Source organism: Cupressus sempervirens, chromosome 4 (assembly GCF_028749045.1).
Source record: "Cupressus sempervirens isolate cs-2001-9-10 chromosome 4, ASM2874904v1, whole genome shotgun sequence".
Taxonomy (NCBI): Eukaryota; Viridiplantae; Streptophyta; class Pinopsida; order Cupressales; family Cupressaceae; genus Cupressus; species Cupressus sempervirens.
In genome coordinates, this window is record NC_143121.1 from 263706005 (window position 1) to 263733950 (window position 27946).

Consider the following 27946-nt stretch of genomic DNA (forward strand, 5'->3'; position numbering starts at 1 on the left):
TCACTCTTTTATACAAGTCTCTAAAACCTATAAGGCCGGCTCAATATGAGACCTAATTACAAAATATATTACATCAACCAATGCGATTCCATGAGTGTCAGCTAAAATACATGTAGAATATATTACAATTGTCAATCATAATAATCCAATTAACGTGTTTCTTGAATGAGTCAACCGGGAAATAAATTCCCTTTCACTATCCAACAAGCAAGTTGTCTTTCGTGTCATTAATCCTCAAGCAAATGTGAAGAGAGATGTAATTCCAAGTCTTCACAATATATTATGAACCGCAAACCAAAATTTTGCTCCACCAAAACTCATTGAACCAATATCTGAAATAGATCTTAGTAAATACTATCAACAACCATTCTTCAACAAAACTCCAATAACTTCACCAAATGAACGTAAAAACAAATGCGATGGCAATCATAGCATGTAGGCTCATCAAAAAATCTTACATAAGGTTTGCAAACTATAGTACAACAAGCTATGTCTTCACCCAAACTTTTTTTTAACTATTCATCAACCAAAACAATATCTGATACACATAAATGTTGACTTTGTTAATATAGGATAGTTCTTTAAGATGCTAAGTATTGTTCTACAAATATGATGATCTTCAAACTGTAGGAAGTATATCACATTTATTGATTTTTGACGTGTATCTTCCCATCATCAAAAGCATATATATTATATTAAATAGAAACTTTAGGATCGGTCATGACTCTTAATAGTGAAAGGTCACGATTAGTTGGTGTTCACTAACTCAATCCAATATGATCAATCCATATACAAGATATTGAACATATGTATTATGCACACGATTCATCTTAGACATGTAGCTTGTCGAATTCGAAGTAATTTTTCAGACTTGTTATGACAAAGATATGTATGTGAAACATTAATTGACATATATATGTGAAGCTATCATAAATCAACACTCCCTCTTAGCTAGGGAAGATTAACCAAGTATCACCTTACTTGTGACATCAAGGAGTATATTGAACGTCAAGTCAGCATTATACTCATATATCCTAGTTATGGTATGTGCACTAACATCACATCGCATGATGTCTACCATAACTCATCATGGCATATCCACAAATATTACATCACATAATATCCACCATGATTATCTCATAAAGAACAAATTGATACACAACCAATATCAAGTCAATGTGACATCTATCAATAAGTCCATGTGATGTTAACTATCAAGACATTTCTAAGAATATCAAATTAGCATGATATTCATCATGATAGTAAGCATTGTAAAGTCGTCACCTTACAATGTTGAATACAAGTGTATATTATCAAAAAAATCGTCACCCTTTTGTAATGTACATAGGGGCAAGGCCCATTAAAATCATGGTGTCACACACATGACATCAAAATGTTTACATGAAGTCACCACGGATTCTCTCATGTGGTGTTGTCATGGAATTACACACATGACATCCACCATGAACCATATTAGAGGGTGGATCCATCATTACTTGTATCACAAGGTGGAACAAAGGGCTTTACTTTAAACTTCTCTCTCACAAAGAAGAATCCAATAAAGTACATTTCAAGAAATCATCAATTCTAAGACTCCCTCTTAGCAATGGCTTTATTCTTCACAACTTCAAGCTAGTCTCCAAATGCACAAACTTTAATTTGGTATGAGGCTTGGTGACAATATCAGCCATTCATACTTTAGTGGTTATGTACATTCTCTAGAAACCATCTCCATGGTCTACTCCTTTGAATCACTATGATCAAAGATCCACTTGGCAAATCTTCTAACAACTCTTTATGTTATGATCTAAACATTATTCATAGGAGTAGTTTCTCGTACACAGATGTCCTTATCTAATTTCATAGAAAATGAGTGGATGTAATTAGCCAATATTTTATAATAATATGGCTTCCATCTAAAGCTCCAAGAACATGCATCAACCTTTTGTTCTTCTTGTTCAAGGTTGCATGTGATGGATTTTCGAAGTCCCTTTGAATATTGATTCTTCCTCCTTGAAGAACTATGACCATTTTATATATGAACAAAATTCCATTGTGATATGCTCCCTCTCAATGGAAGAGCCCCTTGGCTCTATTTCATAATCCCAGATGCAAAAATGCCTCAATAACATTCCAATGCATCATTCTTCTCTTATCCCTGCACATCAACATCCTTGATATTTGTTGCACCAATGAAGGTCCATATGCATAAGATCTAAAAATGGTTCATATTTGAACTTTGATGGTGTCCTTTCTCTAAAATCTTCCTTCTACAGATAGTTTGAATAGGAATGGAACATTGGTTATTATCCCCCCCGCAAGTTTAAATTCCCTGTCATTCCCATTTTGTAGAGTTGATTCTGATGATGACCAAACATGGAGCTTTAGCAGACGCACTACTACATGAGTTTGCACTCTCCTTCTGCTACTTAGGCTCCCTCTAAATCACTATGATCGAAATCCTGACTGTTGCCTCTTTGAAGATGCAGCCTCCAACATTTTAGCCATATGGTATATGGAAATAGCAAATGCCTAAATCATAACTCAGTTGAATTGGTCTGCTGATTAGCTAGATTGATTAAGAATTCTTGTAAAAACAACATCAAATTAGGTACAATAAAATGGACAATTAGTTGCTCCCAGCTAGCAGGGTCAAATACAGTTTTCCAAGGTGGCAAAATTGCATATGCAGATGCTTCTCTTGCATGACAGGTATGAAGCACATTCCCCAATTTATAACAAACAATTGGATACCAAGTACTAAATTTGGTAGCAATTTCTACCAAATTTTTAACAAGATGTAGCATAGGTTTAGGGTCCCTAGGCTCCCAGGAATTTGTAGCAGCTATTCTCACTGCTAGAAGAATAACTTCAATGAAGAGTTTGAGTGTAAGGAGTTGAAGAAGAATGTTTTGTTTCAGTGTAAATGCCATAATCACGAGGCTCATTCCCTTGCAATTTGTGCCATCCAATTGATTGATTCACTTTCATAGTCATGCATAGTTAGCAATCTCCTATTCTAATGAAATGGATAGGCTTTTGCAAGAAGATTGAAAGCAGAGCCTCTACAAACAGTGAATATCGTACTGTACTGACATGAGGAATACTAAGATAATCCATTATCCTATTATTGATATCATGCTCTGCAATACCTTCCTCGAGCAGCCCATTTACTGCATGTGAGCTCATGTTTGTAGATATTGCTGATAAAACCAAATAAAGAAAATTCGCAATGTTGGAAATATTTGTAGGTAAGAAAAGAGTCCAAATCAACAATAATCCAAGTAAACCTTAAAAGTCTTTTCTAGATGCCCATACTCATCATTTTTTGTCTCATCAACTTCCTCTGTACTATCAAATATTGGATACATCTTCTTGAACTTGGCATAGGTCTCATTTGTACAGTGTCTATAAAAAAAAAATTGGGCCTTCAAACAAACGAGGGTGTTAGAATGCAAGATCCCAGATCCCCCTGAAATTACAACAAAGACTTCTTCCTCATTCTTTGCCACAAGAGCCTGTGATTTTGAAAGAAAGTCATCCTTTGACACTTCTTCAAGAGCTTGTCTCAATTTCATTTCTTGCTTCTCCTCCAAGCTAGTTGGCTTCATGGAAATCCTTCCCTCCAACCTCTCTTACACTAAGTTTGCAGATTGGACAACAATATTGAACAATGAAACTGTTTCTTCTTATTATGATTTTGAAATCTCGCATAATGATAATTGTTTAATTGACTACTCACACTACCCAGCAATGATTGCCTCATACATTATGGTGATTTCTCAGTAAGTATAAAAGCAATCAATTAGATCATGGGAGAAATATTAAACAATAGCTCCGATTGATTCGATGCAAAGCTTATTACAGTATATCTCTCTTGGCAACCACCTAATCTACTCCAAATGAACAGCTAAGTTACACAGGTAGGATTCATATCATGGCTGAGCTCTCTACACCTAGCCAACGTGGATCTTTAGTTTCAACCTGAAAGTAGACAATTATTGCAGAGCTTTGACATAGCATTGCACATCCACCCAGCAAGCCCAACCCCCCAATAGCGTATAGATCCATCAAACCAATGATGCATCTCCTACTCAGCGTTGTAGTGTCATCCCTAAAGTCCACTCAACAAACACTTGGGAAGACGAGTACTTCTCAAAAAAAAGTGCATCATCTGCAAGGATCTACTCTGTCTATTGCCTATCCTCATCTTTAAATATAGACTGTTGAGTATATTCTAGTGTGCCTTCAAAGCGATCAGCTGAAATGTGGAGTCTTCGAATCATTAATGTAGAGGTTTTATTCATTTGCAAAATCTCCCTGACTAACTTTTACTGAACAAAAGGCATAGGCATGATGAAGCATTACCCTGCATATGACCTAGTCATGCACATTTGCGGTAGATCATTTTTAAACTATAGTTAAACATCATTTTGAAAATGTAGGGACTATCCCCCTACTTGATGTTGATTGTACTGAACATTTGACGTGCAAAATGTTCCCAGAACATTGCATCAGCAAATTAAGCACATCATGAGACATTTACTTGAAGCAACCATATCCAAGCATCATCTGACCCAAACTTTGATCAATCTGCAATGGAAGAAAAGACATCGACATTGCCCACATTTGGTGTTGACTTAAGCACTAACATTAATCAACCATCAAAATTTTGACATTCCTAGCTCGTGGTGCCCGTTAGCATTGACATTGAACGCTCTCCAATATCTCTTCTTGGCATTGTTCATTATATCTCCTTTCGACACAGAGCAGCATTGAAGTGCAAACAACAAAATTGTTGAGCATGTTATGCATCTAGCACAACATTGATAATTGATTGCCTAACTTGCCAAGTTTTTTAGCGTTCAGCAACCTGGACATGGAGTGGGAGCTAGATGTGGTCCCAAAATGCACTACAAATGATAAGGATCTCAGACATCCATGCGAAGGGTGAAGAAGCATTGCATATACATTCATGAGTGACATAGACATTTGATCCATCATTTAAGCTTTCCATCCTATACTATGACCTACACAAGTACGCATCCAAACATTGATCTCACAACATTGCATAGTGTTGATGTGAGTCTTTGTACCACTACATAACATATTAGCAATTGAATATCTGATACGGGATATCAAACACACAATTCCTCTCTTAAAAAGTTAATGTTCATGGGATATGAGAATAACTCCAATGTTCCTTACACTTGTGGATACTCACTCAATTTTATCGATGTGATTTGCTGGTAATCACGTAGGCACCCTTACGCAAATTGTTAAGGATGCTTTGGACTTTGGTGGGATGATGAGATGGTGGTTCAGTGTGAATGTTAGATGATGTCGGTGGGAAAGTTGATAGTGGTGGAGGGTGAATGGTTCTTACGACTGGTATCTATCTAATTTTCTTCTTCTGAATTCTAACTCCTAAACTACTTGCTATTCTACTCCTACTCCTAGGGATGGAAGACTAGCAAATGGACTGGGATCGAACCTAATGAAAGTTAACCAATGGCTCCACCTCCATAAATGCAATGATTCAAAGGAAAAATAAACTAGTTTGCCACACAAGGCTTCCCAACAAGCCACTAGGATGCTAGTGATCTAGTATTGATCCCTATCAAACATATACTAATGCTACCATACAACTATTCATCGACTTTTCTCTTACTTAACAACTTGAAATGCAACCAACTTTAACAACTTGAAAAGAAATTTTACTCTAATTATTTGGAAGTAGAAACCATGCAATAATACCAAAGGCTCTTAATCACCATGCAAGTCACAACAATGTGAAAGAAATAGCGAATTTTGGCATTATCTTTGCAACAATTTTCTCTAACCATTACAAATGAGAGCAAATGACCTTATATAGAGGCCAAAATGTACAACCAATGGTAGAGATAGAGAGGCAAAACTGACGATCTAGATTGAATCCTAGAAATCCTAATTAGGGTTGCCACCCCATCGGCCAATTAGAAGATGCCACCTCATCAATGGATTAATGAAAAAAGTCTAAAAGTGGCAACCAATGAGAAGGCACCAAAATGGTGGCCAATCACAATTAGACACTTGTCCTATCCTAGAAGAAAGAAAAATTCTCGCTTGGGCTTACATCAAATGATCTTCTAATATAACTCTCCATTTTTCTTTCGTTCTTTTAGCTAAGGCAATGAACCTAGCTACTTCTTCCATGAGAGGACAAGGTGTGTGCTTTATCTTGAGCTCCACCGATTTCATCACGATGCTTGTTGCTCGTAGTGTCTTCTCATGATCCTTCTCATACTCCTTTGTGAATCCAATAAAAGCATTTAGGTTGGAAAGGGTGTTCAAATGTTTCTTCTTGATAGCAACCTTTCATAACTCGTCCAATCTCGATCCAAGTCTTGTCTCACTGATATCCTCTTCTCTGATGTCTTCAAAATCAAGCGTCATCCCAACGTCGCTCATCATGGTTGAAATGGAAGTGTTGACGCTTGGGCTGTGCTGTGCAACTGCCTTCGGTATCTCTTCAAGTGTTCTAAATCTTGTAGTCAATGCAACAAACCAAGATTCAACCGTACTCAATCCTCTCTCATCAACCAACTTGGCCTTCTCCAAATATGCCTCTGGTAGCCCAATGAACACCTGTAGCCAGGGAATAGCTAAATCTTTAATGGAAGGAAATCCTTCCACTCTTCTTCAAATAATCTAAACTTGTCTCTAATAGTCACTAATGATCGGAATGTCATGTGGCTGAGTCGATATCTCTTCTAGGTTGCTCCTGCTATCTTGAGGAAGGGCAGCCTAGTGCAACTATTGGATAGGCTAGCAATCTCTCCAATATTTGTTCTCGGTCTCCAACTTTATGATCCTTTCATTTGCCTTCCTCAACCTTTCTCTGATTGAAGCCATACCTTCCTGGATCTCTTCACGTTCTATATCATCTGTGTTTCTTCCCAAGTTGTGTTCCACTATCTCATATTCCTAGGCTACAATTTCATCCACTGCCTTGTTGACGGTTGGTATAGCAATCTGAACCTTTCAATGACCATCATTGTCACTCCTGATTACCTCTGCCATTTGTTTCTGGCTCTCGCTATCGCCTTTTTCTATTAACCCTTGGATGTCTTCAACTGTTCGGGCAATTACCACCTCACATCTTGGCATAAGCATTTGCCTTAACCAGAGTGGTGCGGTGCATCTCCCCAAATCTGGATTTGGTTCGACTAACAAAGCATCACCAACGGCCTCAGGTGCCTAACTTATTGCCTCAATATCAATCGACCCATCTCCTTCTTCACTAGTAACTGCCATATCATCTCCTTGTTGGTTTTCTGAGAGAGGGGAGTATTTGGTGCTTTAACTGTAACCACTTGATTCTGAATCAGAGCTCACCTCTACCGCGGCCCCTTTATCACTTGAACTGACCTCCTGGCTTCTAGCCTCAATTATGCTTTTTCTTGATGGAACTGTATGATGTCTCTTGGTTGGAGGTTACGGATGTTCTTTGCTTTTTTCAACCTCCAAAGCTCTCCTTTTGCCTCTACTTGTTTCCTGTTGCCGACTACTTCCTTCACCCTTCTATCTGACTACTTTTGTTGGACCTTCTTTTGGCTTCATCTTCTCATAGATAAGGGGAATCCTTTGCCTTTGCAGCCTCCTAAATCTTTCATTATACCACGAGTCGGTATGCAAATCAACTGCCCTGGTGACTACCTCCAAAGAAAAATCTTGATGGTCATCCCAATCAACTGGATTCAACTCTATTCCTTCTACCGTATCATAATCTTCTCTCAACACATTACCATCATCTTCCAATTGATCAGGAATATCAAGGCCTCTCCATTTGATATCTCTCATCATGTTCACCGACAATCTTGAGAAGGCGAGCTTTCTCACATGAAAGTCATCCTTGGCATTGGCCCAAAAGTCTTCTATAGTGGGAACATGTTTATATACATTTCCATGAGATACCTTGATAAGACCATTAGGATCGAATCTTGCCTTGCTCTGTACCACCCTAGATGATACCATTCCAATTCCTTCTCCGCAGCTGCAAAGGCGGCCTGATTGGGGCAACTATCATTGCCAATTCCGATTGGGAAGGTAATCCTTGTCTTACCTTCGTTTCTCATCCTATCATAGTGCTCAAGTTGCCAAGCCAATTCCATCAAAACTACCTTGTCAGGTGGGTATCTTGGAAGCCTTTTGGGACAAACTGTGCTTCTTGCTCCTCTAATGTAGGTGAATTGCGGAAATTGGATGAACCAACTCCCAAACTTCTTTATCTTTGATTCCGCTTCCAGTGAAAGTCTCTTAGCAGGTGTCCTTTGTAATACCCTCACTATCTTCATGGCAAAGGCATCGCAAAACATTTTGTAATCCTTGTTGTTGTGCAAATGAAGCTGTGGATAGCATTCATGCACCAAATATTGCCCCTGCCCATTACCAACTTCTCCTAAAGCCTTAAGTCTCGGACTCTTATACAATCTAGCAATTAGGTAAAACAGATAGGATCCCATATAGAATTGCTTTTGATTTTGTACGATTCTAAGTTGCAACTCTAGGTTCTCACTTATGATCCTAGCCCAATCAAATCTTCTTTTTCTCTTTTCTATTTCATCAATGAAGAAGTGCATCCAATTTTCAAATTGCATACCTTGAGCTAGGCCCATGATCCAGCTGAGAAGCACAATGAGATCTCCATATTCTAATTTGAAGTCCGCCACTGTAAGCTTTGATGACTTAGTTACGCCTTTCTTCCCCAAGTGTAGCCAATTCTGCTTTAGATGTGTGAAATAGGCCTCCTAGTTAACCTAAAATGATTTAGCTACCTAATCCATCATCACCACTGTCATGCTCTTGAACTGGGGAATGTTAAATGCTTCTTCGATCGCTTGTCCACCAACAATGGCCAACACTCTCTTCCCTTCATCAAAAATGATGGATTTACTGATCAGATCAAACCTGGATGCGCACTCCATAACCAATTCCGAACAGGGCAATGTAGGAGAAAAAGTTGTTGCGTGTACAATTCCACTTCTATATATCTTCTTTGCCAAGGGGGATCATCCTTCCTTTTACTCTGTCTTTTATCTGTAGCATATTTACTGTACCGACATTGGTATCGATTATTCATTTCATTTTCGAGAAGAAAGTTGTTTTGGGCATCATATCCTTTTTGTCTTTTTTAGTATTTGTTCCCTTAGGATTCTTGCTTGCACTACCATCCTCCATCTCGTCACCCTATTACGGGATGGTAAAGTGGTGGACAATGAATGCAAGAAAAACCAAGGGAGACAATATCTAGACAAGAACGAAAGAAGGAAGTCAGCTTAAGGACCCCTTTCAACTCTAAATGATTAGAAGTCACCTCTACCAATAGCCAGATCTTTCTTTTGAAATTTAGGATCAGACTTTCGAGAATTTCAAATCCCTTGCAAATCAGAATTTTAATCTTTTGGAATCATCCACCTTTTGCCCCAAAAAAAAATCAGACCTTCATTATGTATTTCCTTTCCAAAAAAAATCACCTAGATCTGTAGTAGAAAAATGCAGTCCCTCTAGAAGAAATCAGACCCTAACCATAAACTGCTTAGAGAATAAAAATCAGATCTGCCCTCTCAAAAATGTGCCAAGGATGGAAAATTCTGCCCTCAAACAAATTCGCCCAAGCATGGAAGATGTTCTTTCTCAATCAAAATCACCACACATGAGAGAAATCAGACTGCCCTAGCAAAAAAAATCACCCAACATGAAGAAGAAATCTGTCTTTTTCAAAATCGTCCAAGCATGGAAATTCTGCCCAAAGAAGAAAATCGCCAAAGGAAGGAGAAGTCTGCTCTTGCAAGAAAAATCGCCCAAGGAAGAGCTGCTTGATGGAATGAAAGGAGAAGGAAAGGGGAGATCCCTTTATACTCAACTCCACACTCCTTCCCTAGCTGGCCGACTTGTACCCTGGGAGCAAAAAAAACAATAAGTAATGCACAATTCTGGCCCCCAATTAAATGCTTGGCCAAAAATTAACTTTGCCAAGATGAAATTTACTTTTTTAAAATTGCCAATTAGACCAAAATTGCAAAAAGAAAGTAAATAATGCCTTGGATGTTAAATATTTCCATTTAATGAGGATTTAGCAATTAATATGTCATTAAAATCGGATTTTGGCTAGCCAAAAGCCATTTTTAAATATTAAATTACCAATTTCATTAAGGCTTAAAAATTTTCAAGGCAATTTTACTCTGTTAAAGCCAATTTTTTTGCAACTCAATTCAAATCGATTTTGCCAAGCAATTTTAGTTTTTGACAAAAATAAAATCATTTCTAGAGTCTAAAATTGATTTTGTAATTTGATTTCATCTTCACAAAATTAATTTTCTCACCAATGAAATTCAAGATTTTCCAAAAAACTCAAATTTAACAAAATTATCACTTTTTGAAAATTATCCAAATTTATACAATTACATCCAAATTTCCAAACAAATTGTCTAAGTACAAATTTTACAATTTTATCTTGCCAAGTGTTGTTCTTTGAAAATTTCTCCGGCCTAAGGATGAAATTTGTTATTCTGGAAAATCAAGTTGAAAACGGGTGAAAATAAACCTAGCCCTTCTCCCTTTTGGCCTGAAGGCGTCCAAGGCTTAAAACTCTCAAATATCAAATCAAAATCATTGGACAATTCAAAAAATTTGCCAAGGCAATCGAAAAAAGGGGGTCCCCAAAATTTAGGGGCGATGGTGTGAGAACCTCACAACACATAGGAGATCTGAAACTTGGTACATGTGTTCTCACTTCCTTGACTGGTCCACCTATGCTCCAAATATTCATAATAATTTCAAGTTTATCAGCAATCCATTCCCTATTCAACTTCAGTCCTTTGAAAGACCCCTAAGATAGAGTAGCTCTAATATTGCAATTTTAATCCGGGACTATATAAAGACCTCGTTTTTCATTTGTAAAGGACAGAATTTGAAGATTGTTGCTATAAGCTACTAAGATAATAAAGTTATTATTGAAGTTTGGCGATTTCTTGATGTATCTCAGTGCTTGCATGTTCTCTTTGATCTCTCATTTAGTTTAGAATTTACTTGCTAGTATTTAGATGAAGTGATTGATTAACATTTTTGTGGTGAAGTCGCTTTGCTCATATCTTTTGTTCTTAAGTGATTCTTAAACACAATGCAAGGTTGGTTCTGAGCATTCATGGGGAAACTTTACTTCTATCTTCGATGCATATTATTTGTAATAATGGTATTCATCAAGATATGAAAATCCTTTACACACCCCTTAAAGATTGCACCAAACTTTGCATAGTTGTTGAATTTGGCGAAACAAAGTTTGGTAGAATTCATTGTACCAATGATCATCTTTCAAGTTCTTAGGAGTAGAATAGAATTCCTAAACCCTGCTCCCTTATACTTTCTACATATTCTTGAAAATTCAAAAAAGCACTCCATTGCATTACCATGTGAAAGCTCCCATAGCTAGTATAAAGTCAACTTGAGGTACAGATCGTAAAGCCCCTCCCGATAACAGCATATTACATATTACATTGATCGTTTGGTTTATCCAAAATCAGGAACTAATATAAAAGGAACCTTGGAATCAATTGTCTGATATTTTGCAATTTGATATATTTTACAATTTGAGGATACATACAATTTTGATCAAGATACGATATCTCAAAATTTTGTACTGCACTTTGTATGTCATAAAACACACACTGACACTAATGTGGCTTGAATATGAATGGAGGCATCAATCACCTCAATTCGTATGTCATAAAACACACACCAACACTAATGTGGTCTGAATATGAATGGAGGCATCAATCACCTCAAATCCCAACTTGCACCGAGTACAAATAATGATGTTACATTGTGTTTGACGAGTGAGTCATTGCTCAATGGATGAATGTAGCATTGACAATGACAAACCAAGAAAATGGGGATAACAACGACATTTGTATATATTCCAACAATAATGAATCATTTTAGGGGAAGAGAAGAAGAGGTAGATCTGACAAGGATGGAGGCTTTACTTGGCCCATGAATACACAACACATCCACTTCATTGAGCTCCAACCATGCCAAAATCACAGCCTTACTTGAAGGTACAAGACAGGATATTGTTCCACATAGCAACAGCAAATGCAAAGACAATTGTAGAAAAGAAAAAGAAAAGCATCACTACAAATATAGGCACACCATCCAATCAGATGGCTAGACAAATAGCAGGTATCTCAGACATTATTTTGTGTAGTAGCTTTAAATGGTGAGTGTGTTCTTGTTTTCCATCCTACTAAGTTGAGAATGCAAAGAATTTTGAGTCTAGCGTTAAAGGAGATTGTGTTTTTGATAAGCTTATAAAAAATGTGGTCTATGTTGTGATCAATAATGCAACAACATAAGTGGTGGCAAAGAGACTACTCGAGGAGAGATGCCCAGCATTTATTTTAGGACACCTTCCATTGCCCATTGCCTTGATCCTCTGCTAGAGTGCATAGGCAGATTTGGTTGAGGGAATCTATGGTGGAAGGTACCAATGAACATCACCAAAACATCTAAAATTAAACCTTGGCTACTTAGATTGATGAGAAACACTCGGAGGAGAAAATGTTTGTGCAAGCGAGTGCCACACAATCAACTGATCTTGCAAAACATTTTTAGTTTGTTGTCACTTTTAATTCAATGGTTCAGAAGACTGCAATAGTTTTTTCTGCTAAGCTCTGGTTTTCTGCTAGAATTAGAACCTTGGGAGACATTTTATTTGATGGCAAGATTGGGGTCATGTGAGCTGTTGAAGTAGAAGTATGACTTTTCTTCTTCTCACAGGAAAAGATATGATTGCGAATGCTATGGGTAAAACTACCCGAGCATGAAGTGATCTGATATAGATGTTATTCAGAATATTAGATGGAAAGATGGTACATTTTTTTTTATGTTTCTGTTAAGAACATATGCAATATGCTGATTGAATCTAATGAGGTCTATGACAGGCTTAACGAGTACTGGAACTTCAATTGGTCAGACACCAAATAGCCAAATTGTCTTAACCATATGTCGAACAGTTCTGCGGAGCCTAAAAAATCTGTTTTTGTTGGCTGTTGCTGCTTAAAAAATATTGCTGCTGATAATGTGCTTCACACTTATGGTCTCCCTCCTGGATACTGTGATGCCTGCCAAGTCCCCGAAACTATTGAACATTTGACTTTTGACTATCATTTTGTTACGTCTCTCTGGTCCCTTTTTTTTGGATTGCCTGCAACTTGGAAACCTGATGAAGGCTTTTCTTGGATTGAAATTCTTGCTGGTTATGTGGAAAATTTTGATATTTTCCTCAATAGATTTTGGTTTGTTTTTCCAAAGAAAGTGCTTTGGTTTTACGGGAAAAGGGGAGTGATGAGATTTTTCAGGATAAACAAAACCTTACTGAGTTTAAACGCAAACTCACATACCTCATGATTCTCATACAGGTTTCAGCTTCAATGGAGATTCTTAAGGACAGATTCATGACATTGCTGAAAGATTCATGTTGGTGTACAAGAAAGATATCCAGTCTGCTCATTTCTTCCCTTCCAGGAAGAACATGCTGAACCAGGATGAACTCAAGCTGCTGCATGATTACATCAAAGAGGAAAAGATCACCAAACAGGATATTGACAAAGAGAATAATAAGGAGAAAAGCTCAACTCAGCCGATGGGACACTAAGATCCTCAAAATGCAATAATGATATCATTGGGTCAAGGGATATGTGATGACCAGCCTTTTATCTTAAAATCCTCAATGCGAAAATTTTGAACTCTTTAATCTGCTACTCTAGTGGTTTGTAGTCCTTTTAGTAATACTCTTGGTGATCATTGTAGATCATTATATGTAAAGCTCTTTTGTGCATTATAATAAAAAATATAATAAGAGGATTAAACTAGGAAGGTTGTATCCTCCAATCCTGAATTATAGGCAATCAAGATGCCAACTCTATTTGAGATAAATCGATGGATAAACTAGCATCTGTTCTCTCAAGCCTGGTCCTAATTAAATATGCAATTTTCAAATTAATTTCCTCACTCCAAAATACACCCACACACAATGCTTGGCCAACCCCATTATTAAAATATCAACTTATTACATAGCAACCATAGAACACCATTATTAAAATATAACTTATTACATAACACCCATAGCACCATAATCAAGATATCCAATGTAAACACTTAAACTTGAAAACTTCCCTAAGTTACTTTTTCTGAGCCCATAATAAGAGCTAATACGAGGGCGCCTTTATTATGTTCCCTTCTGCAATATTCCTAAATTTTACCCTAAAATAACAATTCCAATTAAAAATAAGAAATATAAGATATTTAGAAGTATATATTTAACCATTGGAATGCCCTTTCCAACAGAATTCCTTATCTAGGTCCTGCACAAAGTATTGGTCACTGAACATTGTCATTAAATCATAAGCCAATAAAACACCTATTTTTAATAAGCATTAGTAGGCATCATGATATTGATATCACATTAACACCATTCATATTAAAACCTAATTATCAATATCACATTAACATTGTTCATATTAAAACCTAATTAAGGCAATAGTCATTCCAAAGTACTATAATAATCTCATAAGAATTTGTTTTCAAATATTTGCAAACCACAATTTCAGTTTTATCACCCTTGTATTGCTAGAGCATGGGAGGTGGGTTGCCTTTCCATCCCTCAATTCACCTTAGAGGTTGGTCATCCTCCTTGATTTAACCTAGAAGCACGAAAGGATTTCATGTCCATTCCGCCCGAAACCCATGAAGCATGGAAGGCTGATCGTGCATTCCATCTACAGGTGGCGTACTTGATAAGAAGCATGAAGGTCGGTCATCCGTCGTCAACCTAGAAGGCTGGTTATCCTCCTTGCAATTTTTTTCTCCCAAATCAAATAAGATTATATTATACAAATTTACTATTACATATTTATAATAGAGAGAAGCATTTAGATTACTCACAATGATCAAAATTTGTACATGGTATATCTATACATCTATTTATTCATAATCTAATAATATACCTAAACTTATTTCAAATTGGCATTATGGCTGAAGATAATATTTATTGCTGTTGCAATTTCAATTTCCTTCTTGATTGGCAGTTCTCACTTCATACCCCTTCCCAACAAAACATATGCCCTTTTATAACTCCATATCCAAGCGAAGAGACATGGCTTTCTAACAAACTTCAAGCACTACTTTACACTGTCTATTACTAAATGTAATGAATATTAATTATGTTTTATTTGGCTGCCCTAACTAATTGTGTCATTTCAAGGATCACTGGCCATAACATGGGTAATAAGTATTAATGCAGTTGCTGACTTTATTACCTGAGGACTTGCCGCTGATCAACAATATATATTAACTATTATTTCTTCCGCAAGGCCATCGTTGTTCTTGTTTGCTAATTACACAATTTTTTTGGCTGCGATCTGCATGCTGTGAGGTTGGTCAGCGGAAGAGGTATGGCAATCCACCCTTCTGAAGATTGCTTGTCCTCAAGCCCTCAAGCAATGGTGGTTTTCCATCTGGTCTTGGAGATTTACAATCCTTAGGTGCTCCTTGTAAGTAATTAGCTTCTCTGCACAACTCTGATTTATTTTTGTCCATTCCTTTCAGCAACAAACTCAAGAGTTGGAAATTGGCAAGGTTCACAATTTAGAATAAGTTTTCTCTCGAGGAAGGACAAAAAGTCATCGATCTGAAAAACAAGTTCTCTTTTGGCATCACTTATATTTGCAAATGATTGGTTTGGTTGACCCAACATTTGCACAACATCATGGATCTCTTTGCATTAAAACAAGGGAGAAAACACATATTATGATTGGGATTAGAAGCATGACGCACACCTTATGACCTTAAATGCAATGATTTTGTACATGTGATTTTAAGTATATTATTCATTGCAATAGATCTAATTTGAAATAAGAATTAAGCGCTTGTTTTCCATGGAGTTAAAATCAATTGGAAATTTGAAAGATACAATATCCCTGACCAAGGATATTATACGATTGCAGTAGGGTTCATGTCAAATAAACCTTTGTATTTCGTTTGTTAAATTGCAGAACCTATCTTCTGAATTGGAAGCTTAAGGGTTAGACAAACCAGTTACAAATGGCATGCCATGTTAGTGGTCCCAAGAAGATGTGTCTTAACTTGCAACCATCACATAATTAACAATCTACAGAGCTGGAAATATAACGAGCTTTCTTGAGTATACAAATCCATCCCAGTTGTAATCAGAACAGAGCTTGTACAGAACGAGCAGGCCCAACAATGAAGGCTTCTGTACTCGGAATATACTTGCTATAAAGTCACATGTTCAATTATGGGAACAGTAGTATACTAGTAAGTGCAGTTTGGTGTCTCCTGCCTATGCATATCAGGCTTGATTGGGGGAAGGCTGGTCTCATATGTACATGTGGATAGTGTACATTAAATGGCTACTCAACTAAAGTTTCAGTGCTTGAGAAGAACCAAACAGAAGTACTATTACATGCTCAAACCACTGATGAAAAATATCCTTCACTTGACTGAGACATGTTTTTCAAAAAACTCATCTATTTTTTCTTTCATATACCTCCAAATAATGCAACTATCATGTTCCAAAAGTTTGTAGTCATACCTGACGTGCAAGTTTCTCCAACTTTTCCTGCTCCATCTTCTGTGAGATCAAACTCATAGTTAATAAAACATCTCAAATAATGCATCCAAAAACTATTTTGGCTAGAAGCCATATAATTACAATATTCCTGTGCACATGCTTTCAAATTTTCAATTATAACCAAGTAGGCCTCCACAACTATCAAGAAGTCACAAATATATTGGAAAAAAGGGCAAGACCAGAATCAATTAAAATTCAATAAATTTGTGAATACTATCAAAGATTGCTTGCTGTGCTCATAATGATTTAAGAAAAGTCACAGTATTTAGTAAACCCAAAGATACTGCAAGATGCTATTTAGAGATTAAAAACATGAGAAGAATATCACACTTCCCTTTTCAGTTTATGACAACTATTTGTAATTTTTAACTTAATCTACAGCAATCAAAGAATAAGCAATTATGTTTACTTCTCGAAAGGAGTTAAGGAAACTACAAATAATGTCAACTATTAAAATGTTACGATCTTCCAAATTATCAAATCATGTTTTGCATTCAAGAGCTCAATTGACAAGGAAGGTTCTTGCAAGTTCAATGTGCTACATCCATCAGTATAAAATTCCTTCATATTTCAGAAAGCCACATTGCATGTGCACAAATAGCTCGTTGAAGTTAGGCTTGAATATAGTAAATGACTAGCCCAATCAGTGTAAGCAACATATGAATAGATAACAGGGATTTTTATAAGTTAAGCTTTTTATGCATTTACGGTTTTAGCTCGTTCTCTTATTAAAACTGAAATACTGAAAGAATGACATATAATCTTTCAAATATACATACAGGGACACTGATTTACCAGGTATTTAAGCCTCATGAGGCACACTGCAGTTAAAAGCTGAGCAATGTAATAGGCAGTTTGTAATAAATTGTCACATGTACTGGAAAATCCATGCTATTCTATTAGGCATGAGGTAGTTAAACAAAACACATATCCAACGGATGCAGGAGCAAAACTGACTAAAGGACCTATTGATTGCTACCAGTTCAAAACAAAAATTTAAACTAACAATGTCCGATCCACCATTTGAATTTGAATATATCTTCCATCACAGATAACCAACATTTATCTACATATACACTCAACAGTCCATGGCTAAACACTTGCAAACCAAAATATCTCCCTGCTACATCCAATAATTTAATTATTTTTTCACACATTGAGTTCTGTCATATCCTCATAAAAACCAAGAATTAATCTTATTTTCATATTTGATATATTAGTTGATGAATACCTATTATATACTTAGTTACCGATTCGGGATACGAATCCGATTCGGGCACATCAATCGGATCCGTGGATTCGTGATTTTTTTTTTTCCCGATTAGGATTCGTGAATATATATATATATATATATATATATATATATATATATATATATATATATATATATATATATTTCTCTCATTTATTAGTATATATAATGCATAAAAAGGTCATTTTAGCACTAGAAAGCCAAAAAATATATTTAAAAAAGTCATATTAAATAATTTAGACTCACTTGAACCTGTCGATCCTTGAGGATTCACGCTGGATCCTTGAGGATTCATGTCTGGATTCATGCAGATCCGGGCAGGATCCTTGTTTTACACAGTGGATTCATCAAGATTCATGGCCCACAAATCCGGACGAATCCACTGTGTAAAACAAGGATCCTGCCCGGATCTGCACGAATCTAGATCCGGATCAGACCCGAATCCGGATCTGGCCTCTAGGGCACAAATCCGGTAACTAAGATTATATATTATTCATACATATTTGATATATTTAATTCATTACTATCTATTATATGATATTAATATTATTTGATCTATCATCCCAAATTAAGTAATTGATACCTGATATTAAACTATATATTCTCTAACATATTAATCAATATTGGACAGCATTGTCAATGGGCCCAATATTGGACAGCATTGTCAATGGGCCCAATATTGGACAACATTGTCAATGGGCCCTCAGTCTACTAGTCAAGTTGAAAGGTTCCTAAAGAGCCCACCAGAGATCAAGTCCCATTGAGTGTAGCTCTGCCATTGAAAAGGGATGAGGCCAGGATCATGCCCTGGGCAAATTTGGTGGAATGGGTACCCCTTAGTCCTTGGCTCTTAGCTACTGTATCGGATAGCTACAAATATTTTGTGGAGTTCCTCCATCAAAAAAAAAATATTGGACAGCATTGATATGCTAATATTTATATCACTATTTCAGTAAATATCTCCTAGTCAACGACCAGGGAGAATAACCATTTAAAAATTTGGGATCAAATTGTACGGCTAAATGTTTTATTAATAATAAATAATTAATGTTTTTTTCCAGTCAACAACCAAGGAAAATAACCATTTAAAAATTTGGGATCAAATATTCAATCAAATTGTATGGCTCAATGTTTTATTAATAATAAATAATTAATGTTTTTTTTCAAAAAAATATTTATTTAATTAATCTCCTTGTCCTTATCTTCAAAACGAACCAACCTTTGCATAAAACAGGATAAATTTGCCTACGTTATGCTTAGTTGCTCGATGCTTTAAAAGTCCTAACTTAAATGGTTCTCAATGCTTAAAATTTGAGCAGTCAGAAGTTTTTAATGCTTGGAAAGTGAGCATACATAACTAAAAGGTTATTAGTTCTTGGACATTGAGCTTGCATAACTTAGAAGTTTTTAATGCTCAAAAATTGAGCATTCATAACCTATTTGCTTAAAGTGCTCAAAAAGTCAAACTAAGAACTATTATGCTCGGAAAAGTCAAATGCATAACCAGTTCAAGTTATGCTTAGTTGCTCAATACTTTAAAAGTCCTGACTTAAATGGTTCTCAATGCTTAAAATTTGAGCACTCAGAAGCTTTTAATGCTCGGAAATTGAGCATACATAACTAAAAGGTTATTAGTGCTTGGACATTGAGCTTGCATAACTTAGAAGTTTTTAATGCTCAAAAATTGAGCATTCATAACCTATTTGTTTAAAGTGCTCAAAAAAGTCAAACTAAGAACCATTATGCTCGGAAAAGTCAAATGCAGAACCAGTTCAAGTTATGCTTAGTTGCTCAATGCTTTAAAAGTCCTAACTTAAATGTTCTCAATGCTTAAAATTTGAGCACTCAGAAGTTTTTAATGCTCAGAAATTGAGCAAACATAACTAAAAGGTTATTAGTGCTTGGACATTGGGCTTGCATAACTTAGAAGTTTTTAATGCTCAAAAATTGAGCACTCATAACCTATTTGTTTAAAGTGCTCAAAAAAGTCAAACTAAGAACCATTATGCTCGGAAAAGTCAAATGCATAACCAGTTCAAGTTATCAGGCATAAATGAGGTGTAGTTTTAATTGCTCCAAATTCAAGCATTTCTAACTCAATGTTTCAACTCCATTTCAGGAAATGGTTAAGATTTAAATTTCTACATTAATTCAGTTGCACACCTCCTCAAAAAGCAAATTAGATGGTGCTTCACCGAGTTTGAATGGCTTGGGCTGATTAAGTTGGATCTGAGCATTACCCTCAAGGATAATGTTTACAAAACATGGAAGTTCAACTAAGTTTTCAGAATAAATAAGTTTCCTAAATATCGTGTGTGCAAGGAGTCAATGATATAAACATGGAATCATAAATAGTATATCCATTACATGAATAGAGGCACAGATGTTGAAGCAAGTTATTGTGGGTTTAAAAGCAAGTTGCTGTAGATTTACAAAGAACATGGAATGGTGTTATTGAAGGAGTTCACAGTTGTAACCAACTCCACGCCTTTGGCTTCATGGATAGCACGTTTAAATTCTTTGACTGGGTACTCTCGAAGATGATAGCAGCCACTAAACATGGTACGTTTTGATAAATTTAATCAAGAAGTAACATGAGGATGAGGATTCTTCCCAAGTGTTCGACAAAATGCTCCTCGCTCCATATGAAAGAAGCACAATACTGTTTCAAGAAACACCTCTGTGAATGCATGGAAGGCGGTGAATGCTGCAAGGGCACAATAAATTGTAAATTAATGATAAAGTTACTGGTGTATGCAATAGCTGATAGGTGGAGTGGCAATTACCAGCAAGAACTCACCACCTTCTCAGCCAGAGATAATACATATGATATACATATCCTAGCGACGTGAAAGGCTGAAACGTTGATAATTCATGTGAACTCCTGGACTTGGCCAAAGAATTTCTCTTGGCATCGATGCCTAGTGTGAAAGCATAGACAGCAATTGTGAACTGTTTAACAGAAAGTCAGGCATATTCACAGCTTTTGCATGCTCAAAGAATCTTGAAAAGTTGGAGTAATTGGTCAAAGTTCTTAAAATGTTGATAAGATAATCCAATTGAAAAGCGGATGCGTCAGTGCTGTCAAATATATGACAAAATGTCTACATTTTCCTTTGGTTTGAAAGACAAATCCAGCAAATTAGAGACAAAGCTTCGCAGCCAGAGGTTAGTGGAGAAATGTTAGACAAAATGCCTCTGATAAATGTGATCTCATGAAGACAATGGGAAACAATACACAGATGCAAAATCAATAATAGGCGGGCATTCATGAAATTGTAAAGTAACTGACATAGGTGACTCAATTGTATGCTGCATAGACCAAAGTTGCAGAGATGTGTTTAGAAACTCTCAAGCAATTTGTAGTTTTTGAGACGATATGCACAACATAGAATGTGAGGCTTAGCCAGCGCATGGGAACTACTTGACTAAGCGTCTCGCATCTATGTTGCGCAGGGATGTGGATTGTTTGGCAAAAAGCCCAGCCCGAACCAAAGGAATTTGAGCGAATTTCAAAGGAGTGATGGCCAGTTGAAGCATGCATACAACTGTTTGACCAAAATACAAACAGTGATATAACTCTGAGTTACGTTGAATGTTGAGTGTGATAGTTCCAGTTATCATTGGTAGACATATATATGTGAAGTTGGCACGCTAACAAATGTCCAAAAGATTTGAAACAGCACACCCATGTTTAACAAAGAATGCCATGTATGCTAACTGTAACTTGGGATTATCATCTCAGCGACAAGTTTGTTGTGTTGTACATGCTCGACATTGATAAGCGTCTACGTGGCCTGCAGAGAAAAAAAATGCTACATCTGGATTGCATTATCAAACACCTTTTGATTCAATTGTAATTGCCACATTAAGAATGAGTTCAAACCATATGGTGAAATGTCACAGTAATAAAATCAATTGAAAGAGGATAGGAATAGGTGCAATACTGAATTCCAATTTCCTTGAGTGCCAAATGGGAGGTTAAACAATGCACGTGTTCCATTTGATTAAATGTGGTTGTTGTCATCAAAAAGCGGTGTAGTGATTCTAAATTGGTACACAGGGGAAGGAGAAAGTTTGGGTTTCCACAAAACAAGGAATGCAATGCACAAATTGCAATAGCAGCTGCCATGCTCATTGTCAACACCAAATGCCATAGTTTAAAGTGGGCTGAAGTGAACAAGGCCATTGATGGCAATTACTTTGCACATTGAGTATAATGCACAGCTAGGAATGCATTTGAAGTGTAGGAATACATTAGATTTGTTGAAAAAGAAATGTGCTCAAATTGTTGGTTATGAGGCATCTCATCATATACTGCATTGTAACCCAATATAAGAGGATCAATTAAATGGATGATAGGTGAATTTGTTAAAATACTAACCAAGATAATCCTACAGGTCTGACAGTACAGACCGTACCTTCTCTTATATGATAATATATCTAATGATTGGCACTTAATAAATATATATGCTTCTCCTATAGGTGCCAGCGATTTCTAAGAGATGCCTTCGTTTGTTGGTTTACTAAACTAACACTTACTTAGTTAATTACTAATCTAAGTCTCCTTAAAATCGCCGACTTAGGAAAGGTTATAATTATTGCCGAGTTAAGGGTTATGTCCCTTGAGGGACATACCCTCTACAAAGGATATATATTCGGATGTGAATGCAGTTTATGGAACACACAGTACACAACAGTCTGCTCCTATAAGCATCCTACTTCCAGCAAATACTAAGTCTGACATATTCTATTTTATCAGATTGATAATAAGAGCATTGGATCTACATTCAAGATAAATTATAACTTCATCAAACAATCTGAATATTCATAATATTTAGAAGACCATTCTCAGCCATTCAAACTGAACTTAAAGTCTAAGACAAAGAGCAAAGAATTAGCAGAATCTTTACATGGTATTAGAGCCAAGTTATTAAATCTAAAGCTCTGCAAATTCAGTCATCAGACTTTATATATACTTAGTAATTTTCTCCTATCTTCAATTGATGGGAAAGAACACTTTGAAGCCTGGAAATTTAGAATCTTAATGATTCTTGAAGAGAACAATGTAAAACAATTCGTTGATGGAGCATCCAAACAACCCCCCGTTGAACCTCACAAATCCATATGGAGCAATGGAAATAGAAAAGCTATACAAATCATCTTGGATGGAGTTAAAAATGATATCATACCTATGCTTACAAAACATCAAACTGCCTTTGATATGATGAATGCATTATGAAATGCATATGAAGTAAACAACGCAACCAAGGTTCTTGCACTAAAAAGGCAACTGAATCACATTCAAATAAAGAAAGGAGAATCGATAAACTCTTATTTCCTAAGAGTTGTCAGCATTAGAGATGAACTATCAAGCATAGGAACATCATTAATGACACTGAATTAACGCTTATGGCTATAGATGGATTGCCAGATTCATGGGAAACATTCGCACAAGGAATAAGTGCCAGAGATCAGCTTTCGAACTTTAATAGACTCAAGAATGATTGTCTTCAAGAGGAATCCAGAAAACTAAAGAAAAGAGGGAAACCAAAAGTAGAAGATGACGAGCTTCACGTTCTTAATGCAAACTCCTATAAGGGCAAGAAGAAGCATTTCAAGAAGAAAAAAGGAAATCAAAAGAATGGAAAGCCCAACAAAACATCTATCTAAAATAAAGTGTTTCAAATGTGAAAAATTTGGACACTATAGATCTAATTGTCTTGAAAATTTCAAACAATAGGCAAATTGTACAAATGTCATTAGAGAAGAAGATACTTATGATCTTGAGAACCGCGTTTTGTATTCCTCTCTATCAAATGAAATTTCAAACAAAGCATGGGTGATTGATAGTGGATCTTCTAGACATATAACAGGATACAAAGAAACTCTAGATTCTTTATCAGAGAAGGTTAACGGTGAAATTACCATTGGTGACAACTCTGCACGCTCCGTTGAAGGAACTAGAAATTGTACTTTGAAACTAAAATCAAGAAATACTCTTCTTCTTAACGGTGTACTCTATGTACCAGGGATTAAAAGAAACCTAATCTCAATTACAGCACTTGAAGATGATGGACACAATGTTGCATTCATGGATGGCAAAGTATTAACTTGGGATAAGAACTCTTCCATCAAGAAAGCAAAGTTAATTGGTCAAAGAAAGGGATATTTGTATGAATTGAATATAGAACCTAGTCGATCCATTCAAGCCCTAGTTCACGAAGCTGAAGATTCAAATCAAATATGGCACAGAAGATTAGGGCATCTAAACTTTAAAACCTTATCAACTATGGAAAAGATGGTTACTGGATTACCCAAATTAAATAAAGACCACCCTAGTATTTGCAAAGGGTGTGCTCTGGGGAAAAGCACCAGAAGTCCCTTTCATGATAGTACTAGGAAAACAAATAATGTACTAGAATTAATTCATTCATATTTATGTGGACATATGTCTATTCTTTCTCTTGGAGGATTCTGGTATTATATCTTGTTCATAATTGACTTCTCTAGGAAAACATGGATTTATTTTCTAAAATGCAAGGAATCAGAAGAAATCCTACAAAGATTTAAAGAATTCAAAACATTAACTGAAAAAATTTCAGGACATAAAATTAAAACCCTTAGAACAAATAACGAAGGAGAATATACCTCAAACTTGTTTAAAAGGTTTTGTAAAGAATCAAGTATCAAGAGGGAGTACATTGTTCCTTATAACCCAAAACAAAACGGGGTAGCAGAAAGAAAGAATAGGACAATTATAGAAGCTGCTAGGGCTATGATTTTTTACCAAAATCTAGAATACTACCTTTGGGCAGAAGCCTCTTGTACTACTGTATATATTCAAAACGGAAGCCCTCACTCCTATCTTAAAGATAAAACCCCTGAAGAAGTATTTACTAAAGTAAAACCCAATATAAGTCATCTTAGAATTTTTGGATGTCCTGTATATATTCATGTTCCAAAAGAAAAGAGAACCAAGTTAGAACCCTCTCGGAGGAAAGGTATCTTTGTAGGGTATAGTGAAACTTCTAAAGCATATAGAATTTTCATACCTAAACAGAAAACTATTGAACTTAGTAGAGATGTAATCTTTGAGGAAGATCTTGCATTCAAAAGAGCCATAAGTTCTGATGAACCTTCTCCCTTATCGAGTTCTAAAAGAAATAGTGAATCTAAATCCCATGGGGAGAACTTAGAAGAGATCGAAGACGAAATTCAAAATATGAACCTTGAAGAAAATTCAAAGAAAAGACCACTTTGGGCCATAAAAACGGTTGAAGCAGCTCAAGACTTTGTTGCACCTTCAAGAACAATCAGAGAAAGTAAAAGACCTAAAAGATTTTCTGGTTACACAGCAAATATGAGTGATTTATCCAAAACAGAGCCAACCAATCCTTCTGATGCTATTAAACATTCAACCCGGAAAGAAGCTGTGATAGAAGAATACCAATCAATTATGAAAAATGATGTTTGGGAAATTGTTCCAAGACCTAAAGGAAAATATGTTGTTTCTTCCAAGTGGATATTTAAAATAAAGCATGTTGCTGACGGTAGTATTGAGAAGTATAAAGCCAAATTTGTAGCCAAAGAATTTTCTCAGAAAGAAGGGATTGATTATGAAGAAACCTTTGCTCCTATTGCCAGATATACCTTCCTAAGAGCAGTCTTAGCAATTGTCGCATCAAAGGGATGGAAGGTACATCAGATGGATGTAAAAACAGCATTCCTAAATGGAAAGAGTTCAGAAGAAGTATATCTGGAGCAACCTGAAAGATTTGAAACTCATGATCCTAACGTTTTTGTTTGCAGGCTCAAGAAAGCTCTCTATGGGCTTAAACAAGCTCCCAGGGCCTGGTATGAAAGAGTTGATAAGTATCTCACCAGCTTAGGATTCTCCAAGAATGAAGTTGATCCAAATTCATATTATAAAAGAGATAAAGATGATATTGTAATTTTGATACTGTATGTTAATGATCTACTAATTACAAGTGATGATCATCTCATAGATCAGTGCAAAAAAGATCTAACTAGAGAATTTGAGATGAAAGATTTGGGACTCCTTCATTACTTCCTAGGACTGGAAGTATGGCAGAATTCTAATAGTGTCATACTAAATCAAGGAAAGTATACATCGGATATTTTAAAGAGATTTGGAATGTGGAATTGCAAACCTATGTCTTCTCCTATGGAGACCAATCTACATAAACTTAAGGAAGCAACTGCAGAATCACCATCCATAGATTCCACTCTCTACAGACAAATGATTGGGTCTCTTATGTACTTAGTAAATACAAGACCAAATATTTGCTATGCAGTTAATGCCTTAAATCAGTTTATGTGTGAATTGAAGGAGATTCACCTAGTTGTTGTTAAACACATTATGAGATACTTACAAGGCTCTCTTAATTATGGACTCAAATATGAGAAAGTTGCTTTAGACTTGCATGGATTCACTGACTCAGATTGGGGTGGAAGAGTTAAAGACAGGACAAGCACGTCTAGATGTTTCAATTTAGGATCAGCTATGATATCTTGGATATGCAGAAAGCAGTCTGCAGTAACTCAGAGCTCCACAAAAGCCGAATACATTGCAGCAGCGATGGCCTCTCAAGAAGCAGTCTGGCTAAGGAAGTTACTTGTGGGATTATTTGGGCAAGCCATGAATCCTACAATTATTCATTGTGATAATCAGAGTTCCATCAAGCTTTCAATGAATCCAGTTTTTCATGACAAGTCCAAGCATATTGAAATTCCTTACCATTATGTAAGAGATATGGTAGACAGGAATTCTATAAAATTGGAATACATTTACACTGTAGATCAAACAATAGACATACTCACCAAACCTCTATCTAGAGTGAAGATAGAACACTTCAGGAAGAGACTTGGTACGGTTGAGTTGTAATCCATTTGTACTCTCTTGATTATTAATAAAATAATTTTATTTTGCCAAGCTATCGACTGTTATGGGCTCCACCATTTGTATTCATTTGTATTCATTATTTTAAGATGTGACGATCTCTGAAAATTAATGAACACTCATATAAAACATTATGAGAGGTGACGATCTCTTAGATAATGTGCTAAACAATAGAGATTTACTATAAGCTCTAGATGAGTTCAAGATCATATTGTGATGTTAACATTGCTATGTTCATGGGTCACAAATTGGATAAAGGAAGAATCTTAGTATTCTCTAGGTTTATCCTGTATTCTGATAGATCTTAAAACTCAGGATCGTGTTGTGATATGGAAATACCAGTTTCTATGAAATCATAACTTGGATAAATGAAGTGAATACTCTTCATATTTATCCTGTATGATATCACTAGTGTCAGTAATTTGTCATATCACAGGTTTAAGTAATATGACTTTGTATCATGTGTTCTATGATACCACGTAGGAGACAGACAGATATAGAGTATTAATTCTTGCTCACTCATCTGTATTGATGATTGTTAGATATAGTATCTCTCTGCAGGATTATCAGGTTAAAAGGGAGTGTTAAAATACTAACCAAGATAATCCTATAGGTCTGACAGTACAAACCGTACCTTCTCTTATATGATAATATATCTAATGATTGGCACTTAATAAATATATATGCTTCTCCTATAGATGCTGGCAATTTCTTAGAGATGTCTTTGTTTGTTGGTTTACTAAACTAACACTTACTTAGTTAATTACTGATCTAAGTCTCCTTAAAATCGCAGACTTAGGAAAGGTTATAATTATTGCCGAGTTAAGGGTTATGTCCCTTGAGGGACATACCCTCTACAAAGGATATATATTCGGTTGTGAATGCAGTTTATGGAACACACAATATACAACAGTCCACTCCTATAAGCATCCTACTTCCAGCAAATACTAGGTCTGAGATATTCTATTTTATCAGGTTGATAATAAGAGCATTGGATCTGCATTCAAGATAAATTATAACTTTATCAAACAATCTGAATATTTATAATATTTAGAAGACCATTCTCAGCCATTCAAAACTG

At 36.0% G+C, this 27946-nt stretch overlaps 1 protein-coding gene across 1 annotated transcript in view; it reads right to left on the reverse strand.

The window, feature by feature from the left end:
- The window catches only part of LOC149561013 (copper ion binding protein), a 71532-nt gene that overhangs the window by 30982 nt on the left and 12604 nt on the right, over positions 1–27946 (reverse strand). The window contains exon 2 of the mRNA XM_089824927.1: positions 16652–16690. Coding sequence (XP_089681053.1) covers positions 16652–16690 — 39 coding nt within the window. The remainder of the gene's footprint in view (positions 1–16651; positions 16691–27946) is intronic.